The sequence below is a fragment of the Terrapene carolina genome, unplaced genomic scaffold, assembly GCF_002925995.2.
Source record: "Terrapene carolina triunguis isolate 2854851 unplaced genomic scaffold, T_m_triunguis-2.0 Scaffold231, whole genome shotgun sequence".
Classification (NCBI taxonomy): Eukaryota; Metazoa; Chordata; order Testudines; family Emydidae; genus Terrapene; species Terrapene triunguis.
In genome coordinates this window covers 10,737,295-10,758,597 of record NW_020664582.1, presented here as the reverse complement: position 1 = coordinate 10,758,597, position 21,303 = coordinate 10,737,295, and the positions used below count along the sequence as shown (strand labels likewise).

General features: G+C 45.9%; 1 protein-coding gene across 2 annotated transcripts in view; it reads right to left on the bottom strand.

Annotated features, from left to right (window-relative positions):
- Positions 1 to 1,779: 1,779 nt before the first annotated feature.
- Positions 1,780 to 21,303, bottom strand: part of MNT (MAX network transcriptional repressor) — a 69,229-nt gene continuing 49,705 nt past the window's right edge. For both annotated transcript variants that reach the window (XM_024195445.2, XM_024195446.2), the window contains 2 exons: positions 8,439 to 8,631; positions 1,780 to 5,918 (listed from right to left, as the gene is read on the bottom strand). In XM_024195445.2, the coding sequence (XP_024051213.2) occupies positions 5,203 to 5,918; positions 8,439 to 8,631 (909 nt within the window). In that variant the 3' untranslated portion in view covers positions 1,780 to 5,202. The remainder of the gene's footprint in view (positions 5,919 to 8,438; positions 8,632 to 21,303) is intronic.

The window sequence follows — 21,303 nt, the reverse complement described above, 5'->3', positions numbered from 1 at the left end:
TCTGGCCATAAATTAGCAAGAGCCATCTGAATTGTAGTAACTCAAGTTCACGAGCTCTGAATTCATCAACTGACGAGGAAAGCTTTTCTACCGGAGACTGATTCCACAACCTTTAGTCATACTGAGCAATACTTATACCAACACTGCCATCAATATCTACATGCATGAGAAAGTGCTACTCGACTAAAGGTGGCAGAATTAAGCCCCTCACTCCAATCTGAGTAAACGAAAGATATTTTGCAGCCAACACATGTCCCCAACGCACACTATATTGTGTGTGTATCCTGGGTGCTTTTTTCACAAGTGCCTAAGTGACTTAGGAGCAGAAGTCCTACTGAAAGTCATTAGGACTTCTGCTTCTATGTGACTTAGCCTTTAAAAATTCCAGCCAGTCTCCCGCTATCTCAGGTAAAAGTGATTATTTATTATTATTTTTATTTTAAAGGTACAGATGCAGCTTTGGTCTGTTTTTAAAAGCCCCAGCAATTTCTAGGTTATGAAAGGGAGAAATCAGGGCCTAGCAAACACCAGCTTGGACAACAGCAATGCCTTTAAGAACAGGGTACTCTGTGTGTGTGTTTGCTATCATGAATCACGGTACACCAGGCACCAGTGGGCCTGATTCTCCAATGTTTTGCTCTGTGTGTCGTCATTCAGCCCTGCGCAATGTTAATGCAGGGTGGGTGTAGACCACTCCCAAACCAGAATGGGAACACTTTACACCCACTTCGCAAAAGTATAAGGGATTACACAAGGTGCACAAGGCTGGAAAATGGGACCAGATTCTAATCTCAGACTGGTTGAGCTCCGCTCTGGATTTACATCTATGTGAGGTAAGGATCATACCCCATATTTAATGTGTCAGCTGCAAGGTGGTTTTTTTTTGAGCACATGTGATTTTTTAAAGCTAGTTTGTTTTTATTCCTGCTGGACGGCGTTTAGATGCTGCCTATACAGCAGGTTAGTTTTAGAAATTAGCTTGAAACAAAAGACTGAAACTGACTGACCTTCTGATTGCTTGTTCTCAGTACCCTATCTTGGAGTGCGTCCTACACTGCACATAGTGTTGTACATGCACCATGGCTTGTATAAAGGCTGCAGTGTCAGGAAACACTGCAGTTCAAGTGCTTGATCCAAAGACCACTGAAGTCAATGAAAACCTTTCCCCTGACTTCCATGGGCTCTGAATCAGGTCTTAAATGACAGCAGCCGTCTGCCCAGGAAACCCATTTTTTACTGCCTTCTCTGTGGTAGGATTACCAGTAACTAATATTATTCAACAACAGAAGAGATTTCTTGTAAACTTCATATTTATTTGTTTATTTAATTTGGGACATATTGATCTTCTGAAGCCCAAAGTGTACAGATATAGATATATAGATATATATTTATTTATATATAGCTTTCTCCATAGGGAAAACACACATCTCAGAGGAGGAGAGACATTTCTAAAGTGCCCCTTGTGATACAGTACTGAATTTGATTTCTAAGAAGCATTTGAGTGACTCTGAAGTTTTTCAATGGGAATGGCAGAGTTGATGGCAGAGGAGTCGGGGTTGGGATTCCCACCCTAGGACAGAAAGAAAATCGTTGATTTGGAAAAAAACAAAACCCAACAAAGAAGATATTTCGGATTGTCATGGAGAACGTGAATGAGTATGGGGTTGGTCCAGGATGTCCAGGTTAGATCTACACTACAGATCTTACAACAGCACAGTTGTACCCACTGTCCACACCAGCGCTTTTGTCAGTGAAACTTATGTCGGTTGGGGTGTTTTTTCGCACCCTTAACCAACAAAAGTTTTGCCGACAAAAGTGCTAACGTAGACATAGCCCCAGACTAGTTGACTGGCTCAGGTCTGGCCAGATGGGAGGAGCCTTACTTATAATGGGGCTAGTTAACATCATTGAAGGGGACGTCCATCAGAACTAAATTACAGGAAGTGAAACGGGGGTGTTACCCATCATCACTCCTACGGTCACCACCACATTTTAATCTACAGACAGAAGGAGAAGAAGATTCGAAGGCTGGCAAGATGACACGCCCATGCAATAAAAGCCATTAAAGAACCCACAAGAAAATATACTCCCCTGTGTAAAATAAAAGCAGCACTTCCTTTTCACCTCAAACACTTTTCACTAGAGAAAACTCTGTGTTGGAGGGTCGGTGTTTTTAGGAGTAACTGTGTGTCTATTTCACTGTTAGTTATCCAGGGTGTTTTACGAAAGGCTCTCAGGCGCACCCCCTGGGCCATATTTTCCAACAGAGAGAAAGCAGATCCACATGCAAAAATATGTGTGCAAGAGCACTCAAAGTTGCATATGCCATTACTGTAATTTCCTGCAAATATTGATAATTGTGGGTCCAATCCTGTGGGGTCCGGGGTGCCCCCAACCCTGCTCAAAGGACTCACTAGCCACATTTGTCCTAGCTGGCAATTTGTATGTGTCATCGCAGTAACCATGTGCAAATGAGCTCTAGCCCTTGGATCGGAGCCTCTTGTCTTTTGAAAAACGTAGCCTTCGTCGGCAAGAATTGGGACTTCCCTGGTTTGCTTTTGTTATCCTTTAGAGATCCACCACTTGGACCTGTGCAACGAGCAGGTGGGAGCTCTATTCCCCCTTTACCCCTCAATAGGTTCAAGAGACAAAGCCACACAGTTATTCCTAAACAGGCAGGCAACCCTGCCACACATATTCCATGCTTTCGAGGCTCTCTCATGAAAAGTCACTGTCCTGCTGGCTAACTCTAGATCTCCGCTGAGGTCCATCAAAGGCTCCAACTCACACAAGAAATACAACCTTACTGAGAAAGCATCTGAATGCATAAAGGAGCAAATAACCCTGTAGCGATTCTGTTACCTCCACAATGTTAACAGTACATTAGTCGTGACTAGGAATAAATTTGTATAAAGGTGGTTTGGGGATAGGGCCTAATTCACTTTAAGATCTGACTGCTCTGTAACTGACAGTGTGCTAGCAACACAGGTTACATGCTAATGCCATTGTGAACAGGGATTATTTCCCCTGACAACTGTGCTCCTCACTTCATGCAAGGTTTTATAAACACGGACCTATTACAATTCTTAGGAGAAATATCCTTGTCTACACGGGCAAGGGAAACTGTGTTAGATCTCTGCTAGCAGCAACCACGCCTTCTAACAGTTCCAATTGTAGTGTGGTGCAGGGGTAGATTTTCAAGTTAAACTTAAGCAACCCTATAGTAACGATCTGACTCTGATGATGCCAGAGAGTCAAATCCTGCAGTCCTTACTCTGGTGAAAATCCCATTGAAGTGAATGGGAGTTTTGGACAAATACGGTCAAAAGGATCCATTTCCTAGAGAAGATCTCAACTCAGAAATAAATTTGCACAGTAAGTGGCTAGGGTGGTGAAAGTATCCGATCACTTGACTAGTCAACACACACCTTACATCCTGGTCTGGGTTGGTGTCACTTCCAAAGGAGGTTGAGTTAATTGCACCTTTACTCCCGCTACTAGCCATTTCCAGACAGTAACATGATAAGAAAGGACAGCTGTTGACATAGGGACCACCATCCCCTGGTCCTGACACGTGCAAAACTTCCCCTCGCTGCAGCGGGAGTTTTGCCTGCATCAGGATTACAGATCAAAAAAGAAGAAAAAGGAGAACATTAGCAATAGTACAACATGGGAAGTGGGACAAGGAACAAAAGATACCAACAACGGATAATTAAACATGTCTTAAGCAATCACTGAAGAGAATGGCAAGTACCTGTAGAAAATCTGTGTCTCACTGAAGTCAATAGGAATTTTGCCATTGACTTCAGTGGGATCTGGTTCCACCACCACAAAAGATGGAAAAAAATTGTACCAGAAACCTTGGGATGCTTTAAAGTAGTCACTTCAGATAAAAAGGGGGTTGCTCTTTAGTCAGATTTCACTGTATTTTGTAAGACACACTGTCAGGTTCTATATACTGATTTACTGGAATATACGGTTATCCTATACAAAATTAAATTCCATTTCATTTGATTTTTTTTTAAAAGCTCTTGCCCCTTGGAGCATTTCACATGCATATTTATCCATTTTCTAATCCGTTCACTATCCTGCACTAAAACGTGGTCACATTCAGGAAAAAAACACCACAAATCAACCTCATTTTTGGCAGCTTTCTTGTCCCAGGTTCCATTCCACCCAACTGGCGAAATATATTGCAAAGCCACTAGTTCTAAATAACTGCCTCTGTCAAAATCCTTTTAGGGAATGGGACTGGGGTAAGGAATCTTGAAATAGATAGAGCCATGCACAGAGAGTTCTGTGAAATCAATTATTGCGTTAGAAAAAAAACAACAACCCCAAAACAAAACATATTTTTAAACCATGAAAATAACAAATATGAAATTTTCTTTTGACAAAGCTGTAAAAATTGAGCCATTTATGAAATTCCAACAAATGAAGTCCGGTTGTGTATTCTTTTTCCTTTTATTAAACAGGACAGAGAATTTCCTTTAAATGCCATAACAAGTCACAGTGATTTCAGATGGTTTACTGAAATGTAATATACTGAAGGGAAATACCTTTAACATTTTTTTTTTAATTTGTCATCAAATATTTGTACCCTGGTCCACTAAACCATCTGTCTTTAAAGTTTCTTTTTTTAAAGAGGACACTCTGCTTTCTTCCTCCAAAAATTAACATTTAAGTTGTCTAATAATCTTGCAAACAATCAACCTTGCCAAAGGCCTTCTCCGCTGTTATATTTATTTATATATATGTAGCTTTGGGCAGATACATATACATATAAATATAGACGTCTATGATTTTTTTCCCATTCTACGCAATGTCTCAATAAAGAGATCAGCCTTTTTTATTCTACAAAGAAGCAACACATGAAAGGGAAAAATTAAAGTCTTAAGAACATCATATTCATATTTCACTGATTACACGTAAAAGGAAAAAAAATCACTATGAACAACTGTCATTAAAGTTTTCTCTGATTAGCGAAATTCAAGTGCCGAGAAGCCCCCGTTTCTCATTACCACTTCCAGATTGGTTATTAAAAGATTAAGGATGGACTTGGCAGTCCCAACCTTAGGTGTGTCACTCTTCCCCTGTTCACAGAGTTCCTGCACTGTTCTCCCTTGGAATCGGACGTGGTTGGAATGTAAGGAGTTTCAGGAAAGGTGGCCTGCCAAAGACTTTGCCAGTGGGCTTCCTGTTCTAGGCCAGCTTCAGCGTGCTCACAGGGAATGATGGCATGGTGACCATAGTTACCGGGTTTAGCACTGTTTGCCCAACTAACTGTTGATGGTGGACAACTTGGGTTCCTACAGCAGGTTTGGCCATCACCGCTTGCTGGCCTAGGTTTGTGGTTCCATTCACTTGCTGGTGAGAAATCGTGTGAGCGATGTGGCTCACAACCGGTTGGCTGACGGCCACAGGCTGAGGATAAATGGGTAACTGCTGGCCGAGGTGGGTCATGTGATTTATGGTTGCCGGGTGCACAGTGATGTGGCCGATAGGCTGAGCAGCAGTGGTGAGTTGCACGGGGCTGGACGTGGAAGGTGCTATGTGAGCGATGTGCTTGGTCTGCGGACCCTGAATCACGTGGTTGACAGTCTGGATGACCGACGCATGGGTGGTGGCGGTGTGGGCGATAACAGTCGATTGCACCGTCGAAGCCGCCACGATGTGAGTCTGTGCGGGGACGATCGCCTGCGGCTGGACCAGTGCCTGGGTCTGGAGGGGCGGCGGCGCGTGGGGTGGGGTTTGTTTCTGACGCAGAGGCAGGTGCTGAGGCAAGACTGCCGGGTGGTGGGAAGCAGCATTCGGAGGGACAGCCTTCAGTAGCTCGGGGTGCTGGCGCTGGGTTAGTTTTGGTAATGAGTTCACGGGCCTGTCGTCTTCCATGTCTTCGTCAATGTTGTCTTCGCCCTCTGGAAAAAACGAAAGGAAGAAAGTGGGGTAAACAGAACAGCAGAGGATGAGCCTGACTATCCAGCCTCATCTCCAGGGCACGAAGGGAGGAACCGATTATAACTGTAGGACAGAGTTATCACTCTATAGCAGGAAGGAAGCCCAACCACACTCAGGTTCAACGTCTTCCTTTGAACACAGGCTCGACCAACCCTTGCAGCCAACTTCTCCCCACTCCCACTCCCAGTAGATTGCCAAGAGGGGGATTCTCACAGCAGGGCAAAGCCCGCCTTAGAAAGTGAGACACCCCAATTGAGAGTGGCGCCCTGAAGATGCCAGGCAGGGGGAGAGAAATCAGACAGTGAGAGTTGCCTCCTGTGATGGCGGCAGGGACAGTCCTCAGTCCTCTTTTTACAAGGGGTGAATTCTGTCTCAGCTTCACAGGTGAGGTTATAAAAAAAGGCTGCATGGGAAACAGATGGAAGTCTGCACACCCAAGGGTTACAGGACTAGGCCAAATCTTAACTCGGGGAGTTTTCTTGTCGTAGAGAGACCTTGCTCATTGGGACTCTTCTTTTTACTTTCCGCCAAGTCATTTCATCCATTTGCACCTCTCTTTCTGCTCTCAGATCAGGAAGGAAGCTGAGATGGGGAAATATAGCAGCTAGTTTCCTTACCCTCTGGCTACAGAAAAGGGAGATTGATCCAGCCAGTGAACTGCTGAGTCAGTTGAGTCATTGTGGGGACCCCAGTGAGACCGGGACCTTGAGTGTGATACTTTGCATTGCTCGTTCTAAAGCCAGCAATGCAGAGGCAATTACATATCTTGAAAGACACGGTGGCTTGGGAGAACAAGGGAAGACCTTTCCCTCTTCCCAACCCTTTAAGAGATCCTTCCGTGCAGATGGCAACTCAAGAGAGGGCTGACATCATTTCACATTTCCATCAGCCTAAATTCTGAGTCTGTTGGTGCTCAGACACCATGGGGATGGGCATAGTACAAGAACCTGGACCGAACTGCTAAACTCAGGTTTTCCCTTTCCGGTTGCTGCTGTATCAACTGCCTGTAGTTTCACAGGCGGATTCCATTACTGTTTGAAGGAATTGATACAAATGGTTACAGAGTGCTAACCTCGGCCAAAGCATGTCCTTGAACTGTCTATTCTTCATATGGCAGATCACAAGTCAAGCCAAAAGCATGGCCCCTCCTATCTTACTGATAAACTCGTTACAGGGCAGATGTGTGCGAAAAGGTTTTGCCTCCATTAACAACCATTTACTTTTCATCATGGGTCCTTTTCAAACGTTAAGGCTCATTAAACTGTTCAAATGCACTGGTGACTTCCTCCTCCATTCAGTGCCCTTCTAAAGGCTCTTCTCTACATGGCAGAAAAACCTCTGAGATTTCAGTGCAAATACACCTGTTGCTTTATATTCGCTCAGTTCTGACAAGCAGGAATGCGCGTTGGCATTAGATTACAACTGGGTTTTGAATGTGGGGAGCTGAGTCTTACAATGTAGGAGGTCCAACATGCAGATTTTTTAGTGGGCAAAACAACACTTGCAAATAATAACACTTTGTACGTACATAGAACCTCTCCTGCAAGACCATCACTGTGCTTTATGGAGGTGGATAAGAATGATCTCCCCCCATGTGAGAGGCTAAGGACAACTTTTACAGAAGTGCTCTCTGATTTCGGATGCCGAACCCAAGAAACTTTGTGCCTGATTTCCAGAAGTGCCAAGCACCCACAGCTCCAGAGGAAGTCGGCAAGAGCTTCCAGCGCGCCGCACTCTGATAATCAAGCATTGGGCTGTGAACCTGGGCACCCAAAAATGGAGGACAAAAAACTGGGCCAAACTGGCGTGACTAGAACTCAGGTCATCTGGTTCCCAATTCTGTGTTCGTATCACCAGGCCACTCTGCTTGAAGCCTGATTTCAGGATTGGATGTATTATTACAGCTCAACTTTTGATGATTACCCACCTGTTAATGGGCATGAAAAAATCCCATTCAATCCATCTCCAGATTCCGCCGGGAGAGGCCTGAAATACCTAGTGCACTTAGCACAATTTAAAACTGGATAGCAGGGTTTGCAAACACATACTATTCTGTAACACATATGCATGTCGCACAACCATACTTGAATCCTCCAGCAGCATTTGGAAAACATTGTTCACTCGGTCGGATGCAGCAATGGTCCTTAGAAAGGCAGTGTGGATGCAGCTACCTGGCTGTGAAAGCCATTTGGCTAATAGTGTTAAACTGTGCTGGGAAGAATATTTCAGCTAGTGTGGACCAGGCTAAAATGGAGCTTTTCACCAGCTGAAACGTGTCCACTTCCACGTTCTGTTCCAAAACCAAAACATGGGCTGGTTTAGTCAAAAGTCTTAATGACCCTGAAAGGAGATTCCATCGCTTAGCACCACATTCATAGGTCTGGGATGAAACTGAGAGGAAACTCAGGTTGTTTCACATGGTTTCAAGGTCAAACTAGCACCAGGCAATACCACAGCAATAACAGAGAAGCTAACGGTACCTGATGCAGTCGAGGTAGATGCCTGGTCATCCTCTGGCTGAACTGTCTGTCGAATAATCCTGTCAATTTCCAGGATGTCCATCCACTGGCTCAACTCGTTCTTCAGTTCAGCCAGTCGCTGCTGGGTAGCGATCTTCTCCCTTGCCAGCCGCTCCATCTCGTGTTCATATTCCTTCTCCTTTCTCTTTAAAGTCTAAGGACAGGATGAAGAAAGCAATGGAAGAAATACAAATAAAAATGTGACCCACTGTAACCAGGACACGCCCATTGCCTTTGCCAGTAGAACATAAGAACTAACATCGTGGGTGAGACCAAAGGTCCATCTAGCCCAGTATCCTGTCTTCCGACAGTGGCCAATGCCTGGTGCCCCAGAGGGAATGAACAGAACAGGTAATCATCAAGTGATCCATCTCCTGTCGCTCATTCCTAGTTTCTACCAGTTGTCTTCACTTTATCACTGGTTTCCAATCAAGGCTACACCTTCTAAATCCTCACAGTAAGGGAGAGGGCTGGTGACAACCATAAAAAACAGAACGCTCTACTTGGTCGATCCTACGGAATCTTCCCCATAATAGGAGTAGTGCTGATCCCAGTGTCTGAGCACAGCACCAAAAATGAAATGATCAATGGGCCAAAATCAAATCAGATATAAGTAAACTCTAAGTATATAAGTAACCCTAAGCAACGCCATAGACACCAGTAGAACTGCACCTGCTTGCATTAGGTCTGAATTTAGCCCAGTATAGCCACTGGTCTGCGCAAATAAGGGGTGTGTGTGGTTTAATAGTGCCAATAATCATTTCTCCTTTGGAAAGTCCTAATAGCCTTACATCAAAATAAACGGTGGCAACTGTGGCCTACCTCCCCTCAAATTGCAAAATACTAGGCTAGGAATAAGCCCCAGCTACATTAAAGGCCTAATTTTGATCTCTGAACTGTCAAGGCAGTTGTGGCTCTCTGGGACAATGCAGATCACAAAATCCATGATGCAGTGTCTGAGACATAGGGGCAAAGCATTCTCGGTTGAAGGGAGCCAGCCATGGAACGAACTTCCAAAGGACACAGGAGACTCCAGAGTCGAACCGTCTTTAGAAAAAGCTGCAAAACCTTCCTCTTTGAAAAACCTTTTCCACCACAGCAAGTACAACGCCCCATCATTAACATCCCCAGCTACCAACGTGCCCCCTCCATAAAAACCAAACCAAAACACCCCCATAAGACTTGTAACAAGCAAGCTTATCAACCAATCAGGCCAAAAAATCCAAGAACAACAAACAAACAAAAATACCCCAACAAGAGGATTTTACCTAAAAAAGGGGAGGGAAGGAGGGAGAGAGAGAGAGATCCTTCCACTGACTTTCTTTCTGCTTCTGTTTAAGCAGAATGTATTTCTGCAGCGTACCTTATTATCACTGAAATCTTCAAAAGTGACTAGCGATTTCATGTCCTTCAGTTTTTGGGTGCTCAATCTAAGATGCCTTCAAGGGGCCTGATTCTCAGAAAGTGCTGAGCTTCCCCCTCTAAAAATCAGACCCCTTTAAGCTGTCTGATGTTGGGCACCAAAAACAAACACACAAAAAACCCAACAACAACTAATCACTGTTGAAAATCTTGACCCAGAACTTGATATCTATACGGAGCTATGATCCGTTTAGCCTTTACATACCCAGAAAGGGACTGCTTAATTCGTTACCGAAAAACACAGTGACCACTGTTCTCACCTCAAAGTGCAATGTCCCACTGAAAATGTAGGGCCCAGTCATGAGATGCATTGACCATTCATGACTTTGCAAGATCGGTCCCTTACTGTAGGACCACAGCACCAAGTAACAGAGCAGCATAATCTATGTTGACGTAGCCAAGGCAAATTGTGCCCCACATTATAATAATCTCACCTGCCATTTGTTTGCTGATGCTTTTGTTTCTGTATACAGTTAGATCACAAAACGTACTGTATTTGTCAACCACAACTTGTGGGAATCGTGTTAATTGCAATCTAGAATAGGTGGCACTGGGCCAGGTGACATAATAAGGAGAAGCACACAACACAACAATTTATTGTGCAAGAAACTTCTCAGTACTGCTTCCTCCCCTCCTTGACAAACAGTAACAGTTGGCTGCAAAGCTCATGAAGCCGTGCTCTTCTAAATGTAAGATTTGCCACATTAGAGTGAATTTATAGTCTGCCAAGGTCAGCACCATGTCTCTGGCAGTGGGTCCTGCTGAATGCCTCAGAGCAATGTGAAAACATCCCATAATCCACCTGGCAAACTCTGCAATGTGCATGAGAGATGGAGAAAAGTCCTTAGTGGCTGATTCTAGCAGCAGGTGATCCAAATCAACTAGGAAACAGAGCAGGCTTCCTGAAATTCATCCCTGTTTAATGGTTGGAAAATGGGCTCTCTAATGGCCTGAACCAGAGAAGTGCTGAGCACCTACAACTCCCTTTAACTCCAGTGGGAGCTTTGAGTGCTCAGCGCCTCTCAGGATCAGGTCCTAAGCATTCTACAGTGAAATGATTTACAGCCAGAGCACTGATTTGTCAAGTAATTAGACTCTGCTGTGTAAGTCACACCCGCTGGAACTCCATCTTTCTCTGGTCCATGTTCTGCTTTGGATGGATCAACAGAAGAGATGACAGCAGCAAGGTGAGAGAGGAGATTATAGAAGAGACACTAGAATATATGGGTCAGTCAGACACTTCGACCTGCCCGGTCAGGGGTCTCATATGGAAGGTCTTTGCTTCAAGGACACAGTGGTTCAAATTCTGCTCTCAGTTTTCAAATACCTAGACTCCCACAAACGACAGATCCAAATCGCAGCAGGATAAACTCAATCCTTCCAAGGCAGAGATTTCATATTCCATGGAGCATACCCCATATAGGGTCTTTCAGATGAGGCCTTAAAAAAATCAAGATCACATCTGGTCTCAATGAATACTAAAGATCCCACTCCACTTTTCATAAGAGAAAGGGTTTGCCCCGCATCCACATTTTCCCCTCCCTGAAGTGCTCTATGGCTTCTTTACTCATCTGAATGCAGCTCTGTCTCCCAGACATGGCTGCGTTTAAGTGAATTCTCCATGTGCACAGTTTGGGACCCATTAGAATGCAAGGCACAATCACTGCTGAAAACTCCGAGTAGTTTGCATTCTCCATTATCTAAATCTCAGATTTGATCTGTGAGGGTTGTAGCCTGTGGCGGGAAGGGAGGAGGAGGAATGATTATAAATGGAAACAAGAAGAAAAATAATCGTATACATGTTTTCTCCCATAAAACCACTTTAGCTCTATGCAAAAATAACCCGGACTCTTGAACGAGTCTAAGTTCATTAAATGTTTTTCTTTCAAACAAACCAGACACTTCACTCTACATTCCGCCACCCCCGCCCCCCTGCCCCGAACAAAACTCAGAAATTAAGACCCAAGAAACGAATCTGATTCCTGTGGAATGTGAAAGTCAGACCCTTCCCAGCACCGTGCTTCCACCCCGCTGACTTCCTAAGCTCCCTGCCAGAACACTCTGACTGTACGTGCGTGGCAAACGCTGACATGGAAAGAGGCTCTCTTAAGGACATCGGCAAATGAATCACGGATGCAGAGCACATACAAAATGTAGGAAACATAAGCGGATGAAGCAGCAAAGGAGGCAGTTCAGAGCCCTAGCAGGGGCGTTCTGCCAAAGCAGCAGCATGAGCTTGAATACTCCTTCCACTCCCCTCCTCTATCCCAGTCTGAGGGCGTCCCTTGCTTCTTCTGTGCTGTAACCTGCCTTCAGCGCAATAGGAGTTACTCTCGGTTCCTGACTTCAGCCTCAGTTCACTTCTCCTAGATTCCTGATCAAATTAAGAAGCAGGGCTCCGGAATGGGTGCAAAGGAGGTGGAATGGGCACGGCTCTCTTTGCACCGCTGTGCAGGAGGCGGCCTGACATCTGTGGTTTGGCCACTGAAGGGATGTGGCCAATGAATCTGTAACTACAGTGATCTGCTGCTCAAAATCTGGGGAAGGGCCGCGGACAGGGTTGTCATAGTGAAACAGCTCCACGGATGCTCTGTGGCTTGGGAAGGGCAAGTAAACTCTTCCCATCCCAACACATCTGTCGAGCTCACTTGTTCCGGCTTTATGCCAGGCCCTAAAACATTAATGTATCAAAATATCTCCAAACAGGATGGCAGATTGCGTTTCCTATTCGGAGTGTGACATGGGCATTCTGAAGAGCAACACAGCCTGAAAAAGAGCTACTAATAGAGGAGGGATGGATAAAAGCCAGCAATACCTTGCATTACAGGGAAAAACTGAAGTCAAGTAAGAAAGAAAACATATGCTGTCCTTTTCTGCTAGCACCCACTAACAGAGTATTGAAACCCTTCAATATATTGATCACCAGAGAAGGAAAATGATGCGGTGTCAATGAAGTCTTCCTAGTACACAAAGGCATAGCAAACAAAGCACCACTGTGGAACCTAGTTTTATTACAGTGGACTATACATGTAAAGTCAATGCATCAGATAGTGACCAATTTAGAAAGAAAGAAAGAAAGAAAGAAAGAAAACAATAGCTGATCTTGACAGATGTTTCCATTTTCTGAAGCCTTAAGCCAGCAGTGAGGCACAGGGGTACAGACCCTAATGGGGTACAGATCCTTTCAGCTCTAGGTGTCTAATTACAACTGCATTCAACGTCAGTGCCGGCTGTGAATAAGGAGAGGCCTTAAGCCCCTTGGGCTTCAATTATGAGCCCGAAAGAGAGGTAATGAGTAAAATCTGCAAAAGTGCCTAAGTCCCATTTTCAAGGCCCCAGGAGCAGAAATCCCACTTTCAAAAGAGACAGGAACTTAGAAGTCTAAGTCACACAGGGGCTTTTGAAAATGTTACCCAAAGAGATTTTCACATAGCTCATCGTGACTGTTTCTCCCCACTCACATCCAGAACTCACTGAAGTCTAAGACAAAACTTCCACTGATCTTCCTCGTGCAGGATCAGCCCCACGATCTTCAGAATACAGGCACCGAGACCCCAGTTCTACCAGTGTGTCTCCCAACAGGATTCAGCCCCATACACTTTAACAATCCCGAAAGTCAACTGACTCAAGACTTATTTGGGAAACCCTCAGTGCTTGCTTGACTCTAGATCAGGGGTCTCAAACTCAAATGACCATGAGGGCTACATGAGGACTAGTGCATTGGCCCCAGGGCCGCATCACTGACACGCCCCCTCGCTGTCCCCAGCCCCGCCCCCACTCCACCCCTTCCATGAGGCCCCGCCCCTGCCCTGTCTCTTCTCCACTTCCTCCCCTGAGCCCACGACTCCCTGCTCCTCTCCCCTCCCTCCTGGAAAGTGCTAAGCGCCACCAACAGTAATGCACCTCACTCAAAGGACAAAACACGCACTTAGTTAGATTTACTTCTGTTAAAGCCCCCTCACTGCACTGGGTGCACCACCACTCCACCCCTGCTCTGCCTCTTCCAGGGGTGGCAGGTTTGTAGAAATTTTGGTGGTGCCCAGAACCTGCCCTCCCCCAAACTCCACCCCCACCTGCCTAAGGCTCTGGGAGGGAGTTTGGGTGGGGGAGGGGGGTCTGGGGTGCAGGCTCTGGGATAAAGTTTGAGTGCTGGGTGCAGGCTCCGGGCTGGGGCAGGGGGTGGGAGGGTGCAAGCTCTGGGATGGAGTTTGGGGATAGGAGGGGATGCAGGGGTGAAGGCTGTGGGGCTGGGGATGAGGGGTTTGGGGCATTGGAGAGGCTCGGGGCATTGGAGAGGCTCAGAACTAGGGCAGAAGGGAAGGAGAAGGGCAGCCTGCCCTGGCCATAGTGGATGGGGGCACTAGGACCCTGGGGCAGCAGGGTAATGCCGGAAGCCGGCAGAGCAGAGTGGAGTCCACATGAGCTGCAGGCTCCGGGCAGTGAGGGGGCAGCAAGTGAGCCCGGGGGACACGCGGGGGAGACGCGTGGGGGTGGCAGGCGGGGCCGGGGGAGAGACCCAGCCCCAAACACTGGGGAGCAGCGAGCAGGGAGCTTAGCTACCACATAAAATAACTCGGAGGGGGGGGAGCTTGGCGGGCCGCCGGGAAGAGCTCCGCGGGCCGCGTGTTTGAGACCCCTGCTCTAGATTAAGATGGGGCTCTTAATTTGTTAGATACAAAAACAACGAACTGGGGTGGCCCCTGCTTCCTTCTTACAGAAAAGCTGAGTCAAAACTATATTAGTGAACCACAGAAATTACTGGTCTCTTTTTTCCCCTCTAAAGCAAACAAAGCAACTATCCTAAAACTGAACCCAACTAATTTATACTAACTGGCCAAATTCAGCTTTGGCATAAGGGGGGGAATGGATTTAAATGGGACTGCCCTCACTTTATGCCACAGCTGGATTTAGTCCAGTGTAAATCATCTTTTACAAGTTAATATTTTCACTCCAAGGGGAGAATTTTTTCCTTTTTTTTAAACAGGCAAATTATACTAGAATACCCCCTAATCCCAGAGGTATATAATGGAAATCGCTGACATCTTATAGCAGCAATGGCAGGCACTGGGACAATAAAATGCAGGCAAATCAGCTGTTCTATGGCTACTCTAAATGGGGAATATAGGGATCAGAGCTGTTGACTGTATTACAGCTCTGATCTCTAATCTTAGGAGACCTAGTTTAAATCCATACAAGGCTGCAGTGGCTTAAAGTCCATACGGTTCTTTTAAAGCCCATTATTCTGCAGCTTCTCATCGGGCTGTGGCGGGTACATTACAACACAATACAAGGTAACTGGGTTCTGATTTCTAAAGTAGCGGAGGAGACTGGGGGGAAGACACACGATCCTATTCTCAGATTCCTACACTGGAACAGCCCCCACGGGAGCTGAGTAGGAGTTGTCACCTTGCAATGTAAGCAAGGGAGAAATGAAAAGGAAAAAGCCTGCCAATAAAATCCTCATAAACCCATGTGCACACACAAGACCTGCTACCGCTCTCCACACATAATCTCCCTCCAAAGACATCCCCACGTGATTCTCCACATGGCGTGGGGAGTGAAAGGAGAACACAGAGCCGCGTAGCTTTCGAAAATCATTCCGCAGTCTCTGAACCCGTATCTCGTACGTCACCAGAATCCTGACTCGGATTTTGTTTCCTGCGAGCGAGCGAAGAATCCAGGCAACAGAAGAGTGCGACGCCAGGTGAGGCAGCGCAGCTACTTGGGTTTAATTAGCTACACACATTTAATTACCAAAAGGAAAGCGGCCCCCTAGCAACAGTGACTAGACACTCTCCTAGCTGTCGAGGTCAGAGATCGCGTGCTGATGCTTGCTCAGTAATCCACTCCCCCATCGCTCACATGGCTCTGGGACCGCCCTTTGGAAAACAGGCTGACTGCATGGCAATGCTCCAGGCCCATCCCTTCCTCTTCTCATCCACCACCACCTCCGCCCCCCTTAGAAGCAGAGCTCCACATGTCAGCAGCCTGAGCTCCTCCCTCTGCTGGGAAATGACTTGCCCGGGTGCCAGCTCACAACAGCCACTCACTGTAGCTACACATTCCTTGTAGGGCTTGTGCAAACAGCTCTCCTGACACTGGTGCAGGCACGTACATGCACGGGGCTCTCCAAGAGGAAGCTCTCCGAGCTAGGGTGACCAGATGTCCCGATTTTATAGGGACAGTCCTGATTTTTGGGTCTTTTTCTTATATAGGCTCCTATTACCCCCACCCCTGTCCCGATTTTTCACATTTGCTGTCTGGTCACCCTACTCCGAGCGCACTGAGATAAGCAGGACTGCCGGAGAGCTCTCTCTAACACCGTAAGCTCCTAAGAGGCTGCACGTGTCAAGATGCATTTCGCAACCACCGCAGCCGTGTAGCCTAATGTCACACAAGGCGTTCTTATTCATCAATCAGTACGGTCAGGATCTTCCCCTTTGCTTTAGTCCCACCCAGCCGAGGCTCTCCTTGCCCTTTACAAACACAAACTCAGCCCGCTTCGCACCACCCAGCCCCTGCGCACTTATTGCTACAGCATTTAAAAAAAAAAAAAAAATCAGACACTGGAGTTGCATTCACCAGAGACAGAGCTGGGGGTGGACATGAAACCTCTGGGCCCCAGCTGATTCCTGTACAGCACAATGGATTCACCTCCAGCTGGAAGCGTGGTCACTGCGGACACCCTCTCTCCTCAGGAGTTTCTGCTCTGAGGGCACGGAATCGGCTTTAGTGTGCAGCGAGGGCCCCCCAGGCGAAAAGCTGACTCAAGAGCATTCCCTGTCTGGTCCAGGCACTGCCAACGCAGAGTCCTGCTTGCAGGACGCATCAATTGCAAAGGTCTTGCTGTGCTTGCATCTCCCACACCGTAGGGCTTACGTAGGTCAGAGGTGAATTTCGTCCTGATTCATTTAGCATCATCTAGAGGTCATTTTAGACAAAGCATCTGCCTGTCCATAGCTGAGCATTCTCAACACCCACCCATGTCAGACACTGGGTTGCCAGATAATTCACCTGGAAGGGCACAGGGATATCCAAACCCCATCTCTTCTGGATCTTCTTACCTATGCACCCTCAGCCATGCAAAACATCTTCCAACAGCCCTCCCGGTCCCCCAGCACAACGTTGCTAAAAGAAGAATTCTTATTATCATGCCTCTCACAATGGGACCTAGCCTCCAGGTACTACTGCAACACAAACAATAGTCATCCCCTACAGCAATTGCATATTTTTAAATATAGGATCCAATTATATATATTCTCCCATCTCACCTGATCTTGTCTGCTGGTTCTGCAACAGACTTAGAAAACAAGACTAGACCAGGCAGGGAAAAAAATACCAGATGCAGAGCAAAATTTACAAGGAATGACGTTTTGATAAAGGAATTAATACGAATACCCCAAATCCTTCTCTTTCTAGGTCTGATATTTTGCTAAAGCGGCTGCACGTGTATCTGGGACAGTGGCAGGTTTTTAACTGCAATCTGACCCACTTTCCTTAGCTGTCACTCCGAATGGAAACTGTCAGAGAAGACAAAGCGAAGATTCCGGGAAGGAGTTTTCAGGGGCTCCTAAGATTAAATTGTCTGCCAAGATATGGAGAGATGCAAGTTCCCCAAGTTTGGCCCGGGTCTCCGAGCCTGAATGTTCAAATGAAAATCCTTTGCTTAGAGCAACGTCCTTTATGAAGGAACACTTCCTCCTTCCAGGCTGCCTTGCGGTTTCCATCAGGATATAGTCCCATTAGGAGCTTCCTGTCCTGAAGTGGAGACGTGCACTTTGCACAGTCTCATCTGATCCCCTCTCATCAGATAATTGTCTGGCCTGACTGTGTTCACAGGAGACTGCTTGCCCTCTGCAGTTCTTCTCTCCCCTCAGCAAAACATAGCGGGTTTCAGCTTGTGTATGGAATGAAATACCGTAACAAAGGAACTTTTGTACTACCCAGCGGGTGAGCTCAAAAACATACCTAATAATAATACTTCGCACAGTACTCTGCCTCCCCCAAGTGCTCTGCAAGTATTAACTGTTGAACCCTCCCCAAGCTTTCGTAAGGTAGTTCATTAGCATTATCATTCTCATTTTATAGATGGGGAAACTGAGGCAAAGAGGCTAAGTGACAGCGCCAGAGCTAGGATTAGAATTCCAGAGTCCAGTCTCCCAGTCCTGTGCTCAGACCACACCTCCATCTCTCTCTTTCTCCCTGGTAGATGGCTTCCAATTTAAAGGGAAGCTGGGAAGTAGAAGATCCATAAACAAAAGGTGTGTGTGGGTGTGTGTGTGTGTGTGTTTCTCTCAAGCTTTCTGAAACCAATGAGTATTGTCTTATTTTGAGAGCACGGGGGGGGGGGGGGGGGCGGGGGGCGGGGGAGTGTGTGTGTGAGAGAGGGGGGGATTTAAAACCACAAATCAGCCATTAAATGTTATAGACAGCCGGATTCCTGCTGATTCTCCCAAGAAACAGTTTGGAAAGAAGAACCAGCTTCTCCACAAGAAGAACCATTTAGTGATATCTTCCCATGGCCCTTTTACTGAGCAAGGGATGATCTGGCAGACGGTATATAGTTGATTTTTCCTTTGATGTGTCCTCTGAGCACCTCCCTACTGTCCTGCACCATCCCTCCAGCAGAGGACTGGAAGGAAGCCCATCTATATATCCAATCATTCGCTGCCGAGCAACATGGAGGCAGTCACTCCTCCATAAGGGAAGAATGCATGAAAGGAGTCAGAAACCATGAATGGAAATCAAACGCAGGTAGCTTGCATGGCAGTGTGGGAAACTAATCACTAGGACACAGGGAGTTCTGCTGTTTTAAAACAGAAACCTCTCAGAGCAGAGGTTGAAACACCAATATAGATCATTTTAAAACAGCAAACTCCCAACTACTCTCAGTTGGCCAAGAATTCTTTCCCTCTACCACGAAGCTCAAAAAGAACCCAACTGCACTAGATCATCAGGAGATTCATTTTTCATCTCTAGTGCTCCCCTCCTCCAGAGTGACAGAACAAGCTCTTACAGAGATGATACATGATCAAGGACAATTGTGATGGTACTGCAGGAGTCCAAGGTTAGTGATCGCTTTGTCAGTGTAAAAAAACAAAGGCTTGTATTATACCATTGCAACGCTGACACTATACTTAGGCATTTAGAATGCGCTTCTTTTTCAGGTTTACTCATTTTCCATCCAAAAAAGATCCTTTTGGCTAGAATTTCTCCTGGTGAATATTGGGAAAGAGGTGATTGAGATTTTCACTTGAATTAATTTGACTGGCTTTGAGTTATTGAAGCATGAAAAAATAAAAGAACGAAGCATTTTTCACCAGATATCCAATTGCCCACATGTGGTTTTCAGGCTCAGACTAACTTCAAAGTCGCAGCGCACTTCGGCTTTGATGAGGACGAAAACCTTGCCCATGTCCGAGAAAAGTTGTAAGTGTTCAAAGCTTGTATCACAGAACACATGCAGCATCGAACGTCCAACTAATGTATTCAAATTAATGCACTGAAATACTTCAGATATATGTACCTGGAGATCTGTATATTCAAACAGTGTAAGCCAGTTAAGGCCGACTATCCGAGCTTTACATTGACTGCTCCATACTCATTATGCACCCCGGACAGCTATCCAGCCATGCCACTTAACGCATTTATGTTTGTCAGAGAAAGCAGCAGGGACTAGTGGGTTAAGCATGTTAATTCACAGCCAAAAAGTCCTAAACTTAATCCTGGTTCAGCCACTGATTCCTTCTCTCGGCCTTGGGCAAATCACTTAAATTGTTTGTTACTCTGTTTCTCTACCTGAAAAATGGATACTTCCCTACCTCAGAGACTGTTGGGAGGATCAATTTATGTTGGAAGTGTAAACTATTATACAGGCAATCAATACTATCATGCAGCAAAATCTGTTAGTAGCAACCCAAGGGGCTACTGTTATTCTGGCCGTTCTAAGAGATGGATGCATGATCGTGTGAGCTAACTTGGAGGAAGTGCAGACTGAAATTTTATTGGCTGTTTGGGAGGGTGACTCTGGTTTGGAGGTGATCGTTAGCATCACTGTATTCAAATGGGCACTTCTCAGAGCTCGTGTTCAACTCAAAATTTGTGGTTCAGAGGTTCTGTACCTCAAAGGAAAGCTGAGATCAGATCATGCTACCTAGAAGAAAGCACCTAATGGGACCAGTACGTTTGGTGGGGGTTATTTTTATCCCAGACACCCATGTTACCAGTTTTATATATGCACACTCAGTAGGGTAGCGAGAGCCTAGATGTGAAGCTGCAACTAGACAGTAGCACAGGGTGCAATCTGATTTTAGCCAGCTCCACAAATGCACCACCTCTGGAGGCTTCTGTTTTCTAAGCAAAGAATTTCCATGAAAACCCCTGTCCTTATGTTCATGCAAAATTATGACTGCAATTTTTTCCCCCAACATGTCAGGAAATTGAAAGGACTGGTTGCTAAGGCAACTGTTACTCTACAGTGTTAAGGGGTTGCCGTGACAACCATAACTTTGAATTTCTTGACTTTTGTGCATATAAAAATCTCAGCCACAGTACCGCACTGATGGAGATAACAGACACTGGCCCCAACACTGCTGCTGTGGGAGTCACGGATTCCAGGATTTTCATGTTGTTTACCAAAAAGCATCCATGCCTTTTGACATTTGGGGATTTTTGCATGTGGGCTGGTGGCTCTGATGAGAAACAGTGGAGCCAATTTCACTGAGAACCTCCACAGCTGCTAAATTAAACCCTAAGCTGCATGAGAAGTTAACAGAGAGCAGAAGCTGAGCAAGGACACACATGAACAGGACAGTAAGAGCCTGAATTCCTTTGGGGGCAGAAGCGTTTTCCATCCCCCACAAGGTAAAAAGATATTAACGTGCTTTTTGGAGAGCAAGGTTGTATTCGGAACGAGATATGCACACGCAGGCCCTGATACAGTAATGCATTTAAGCACGTGCTTAACTTTGTGGCTGAGTAGTCCCATTGGGACACTTGTATACTTAAAGTTCAGCATGTGCTTAAATGTTTTGCTGGATCTGTGTGACAAAGGACTGGAACGATTGGCTCCTAACGCTTTGGGATTATTCCCTACTGCGTTGTGCCAGCATTGACCCCTGTGCAAAGAGGGTGTAAAATGCTATTGCTGGTATCAGCGGAGAATCCTGCGTTAGTAGCACATTACAGCCACTGTGCACAGCTGTAAATGACGACACAACGCACGAGAATTGGACCCTTTTGTATTTTATTTAAATGGACGTCCACCAAATTAGGACCTGAACGTGTCTGTGGGTTTTCACGCCCCCCACAAGAATCAGATTTGCTTCCTTGACATGCAACAGGCAGGTTCAGGGCAGCCTTCCCCCATATGGATTATTAAACCAAAAAAGCACAACATTCACAG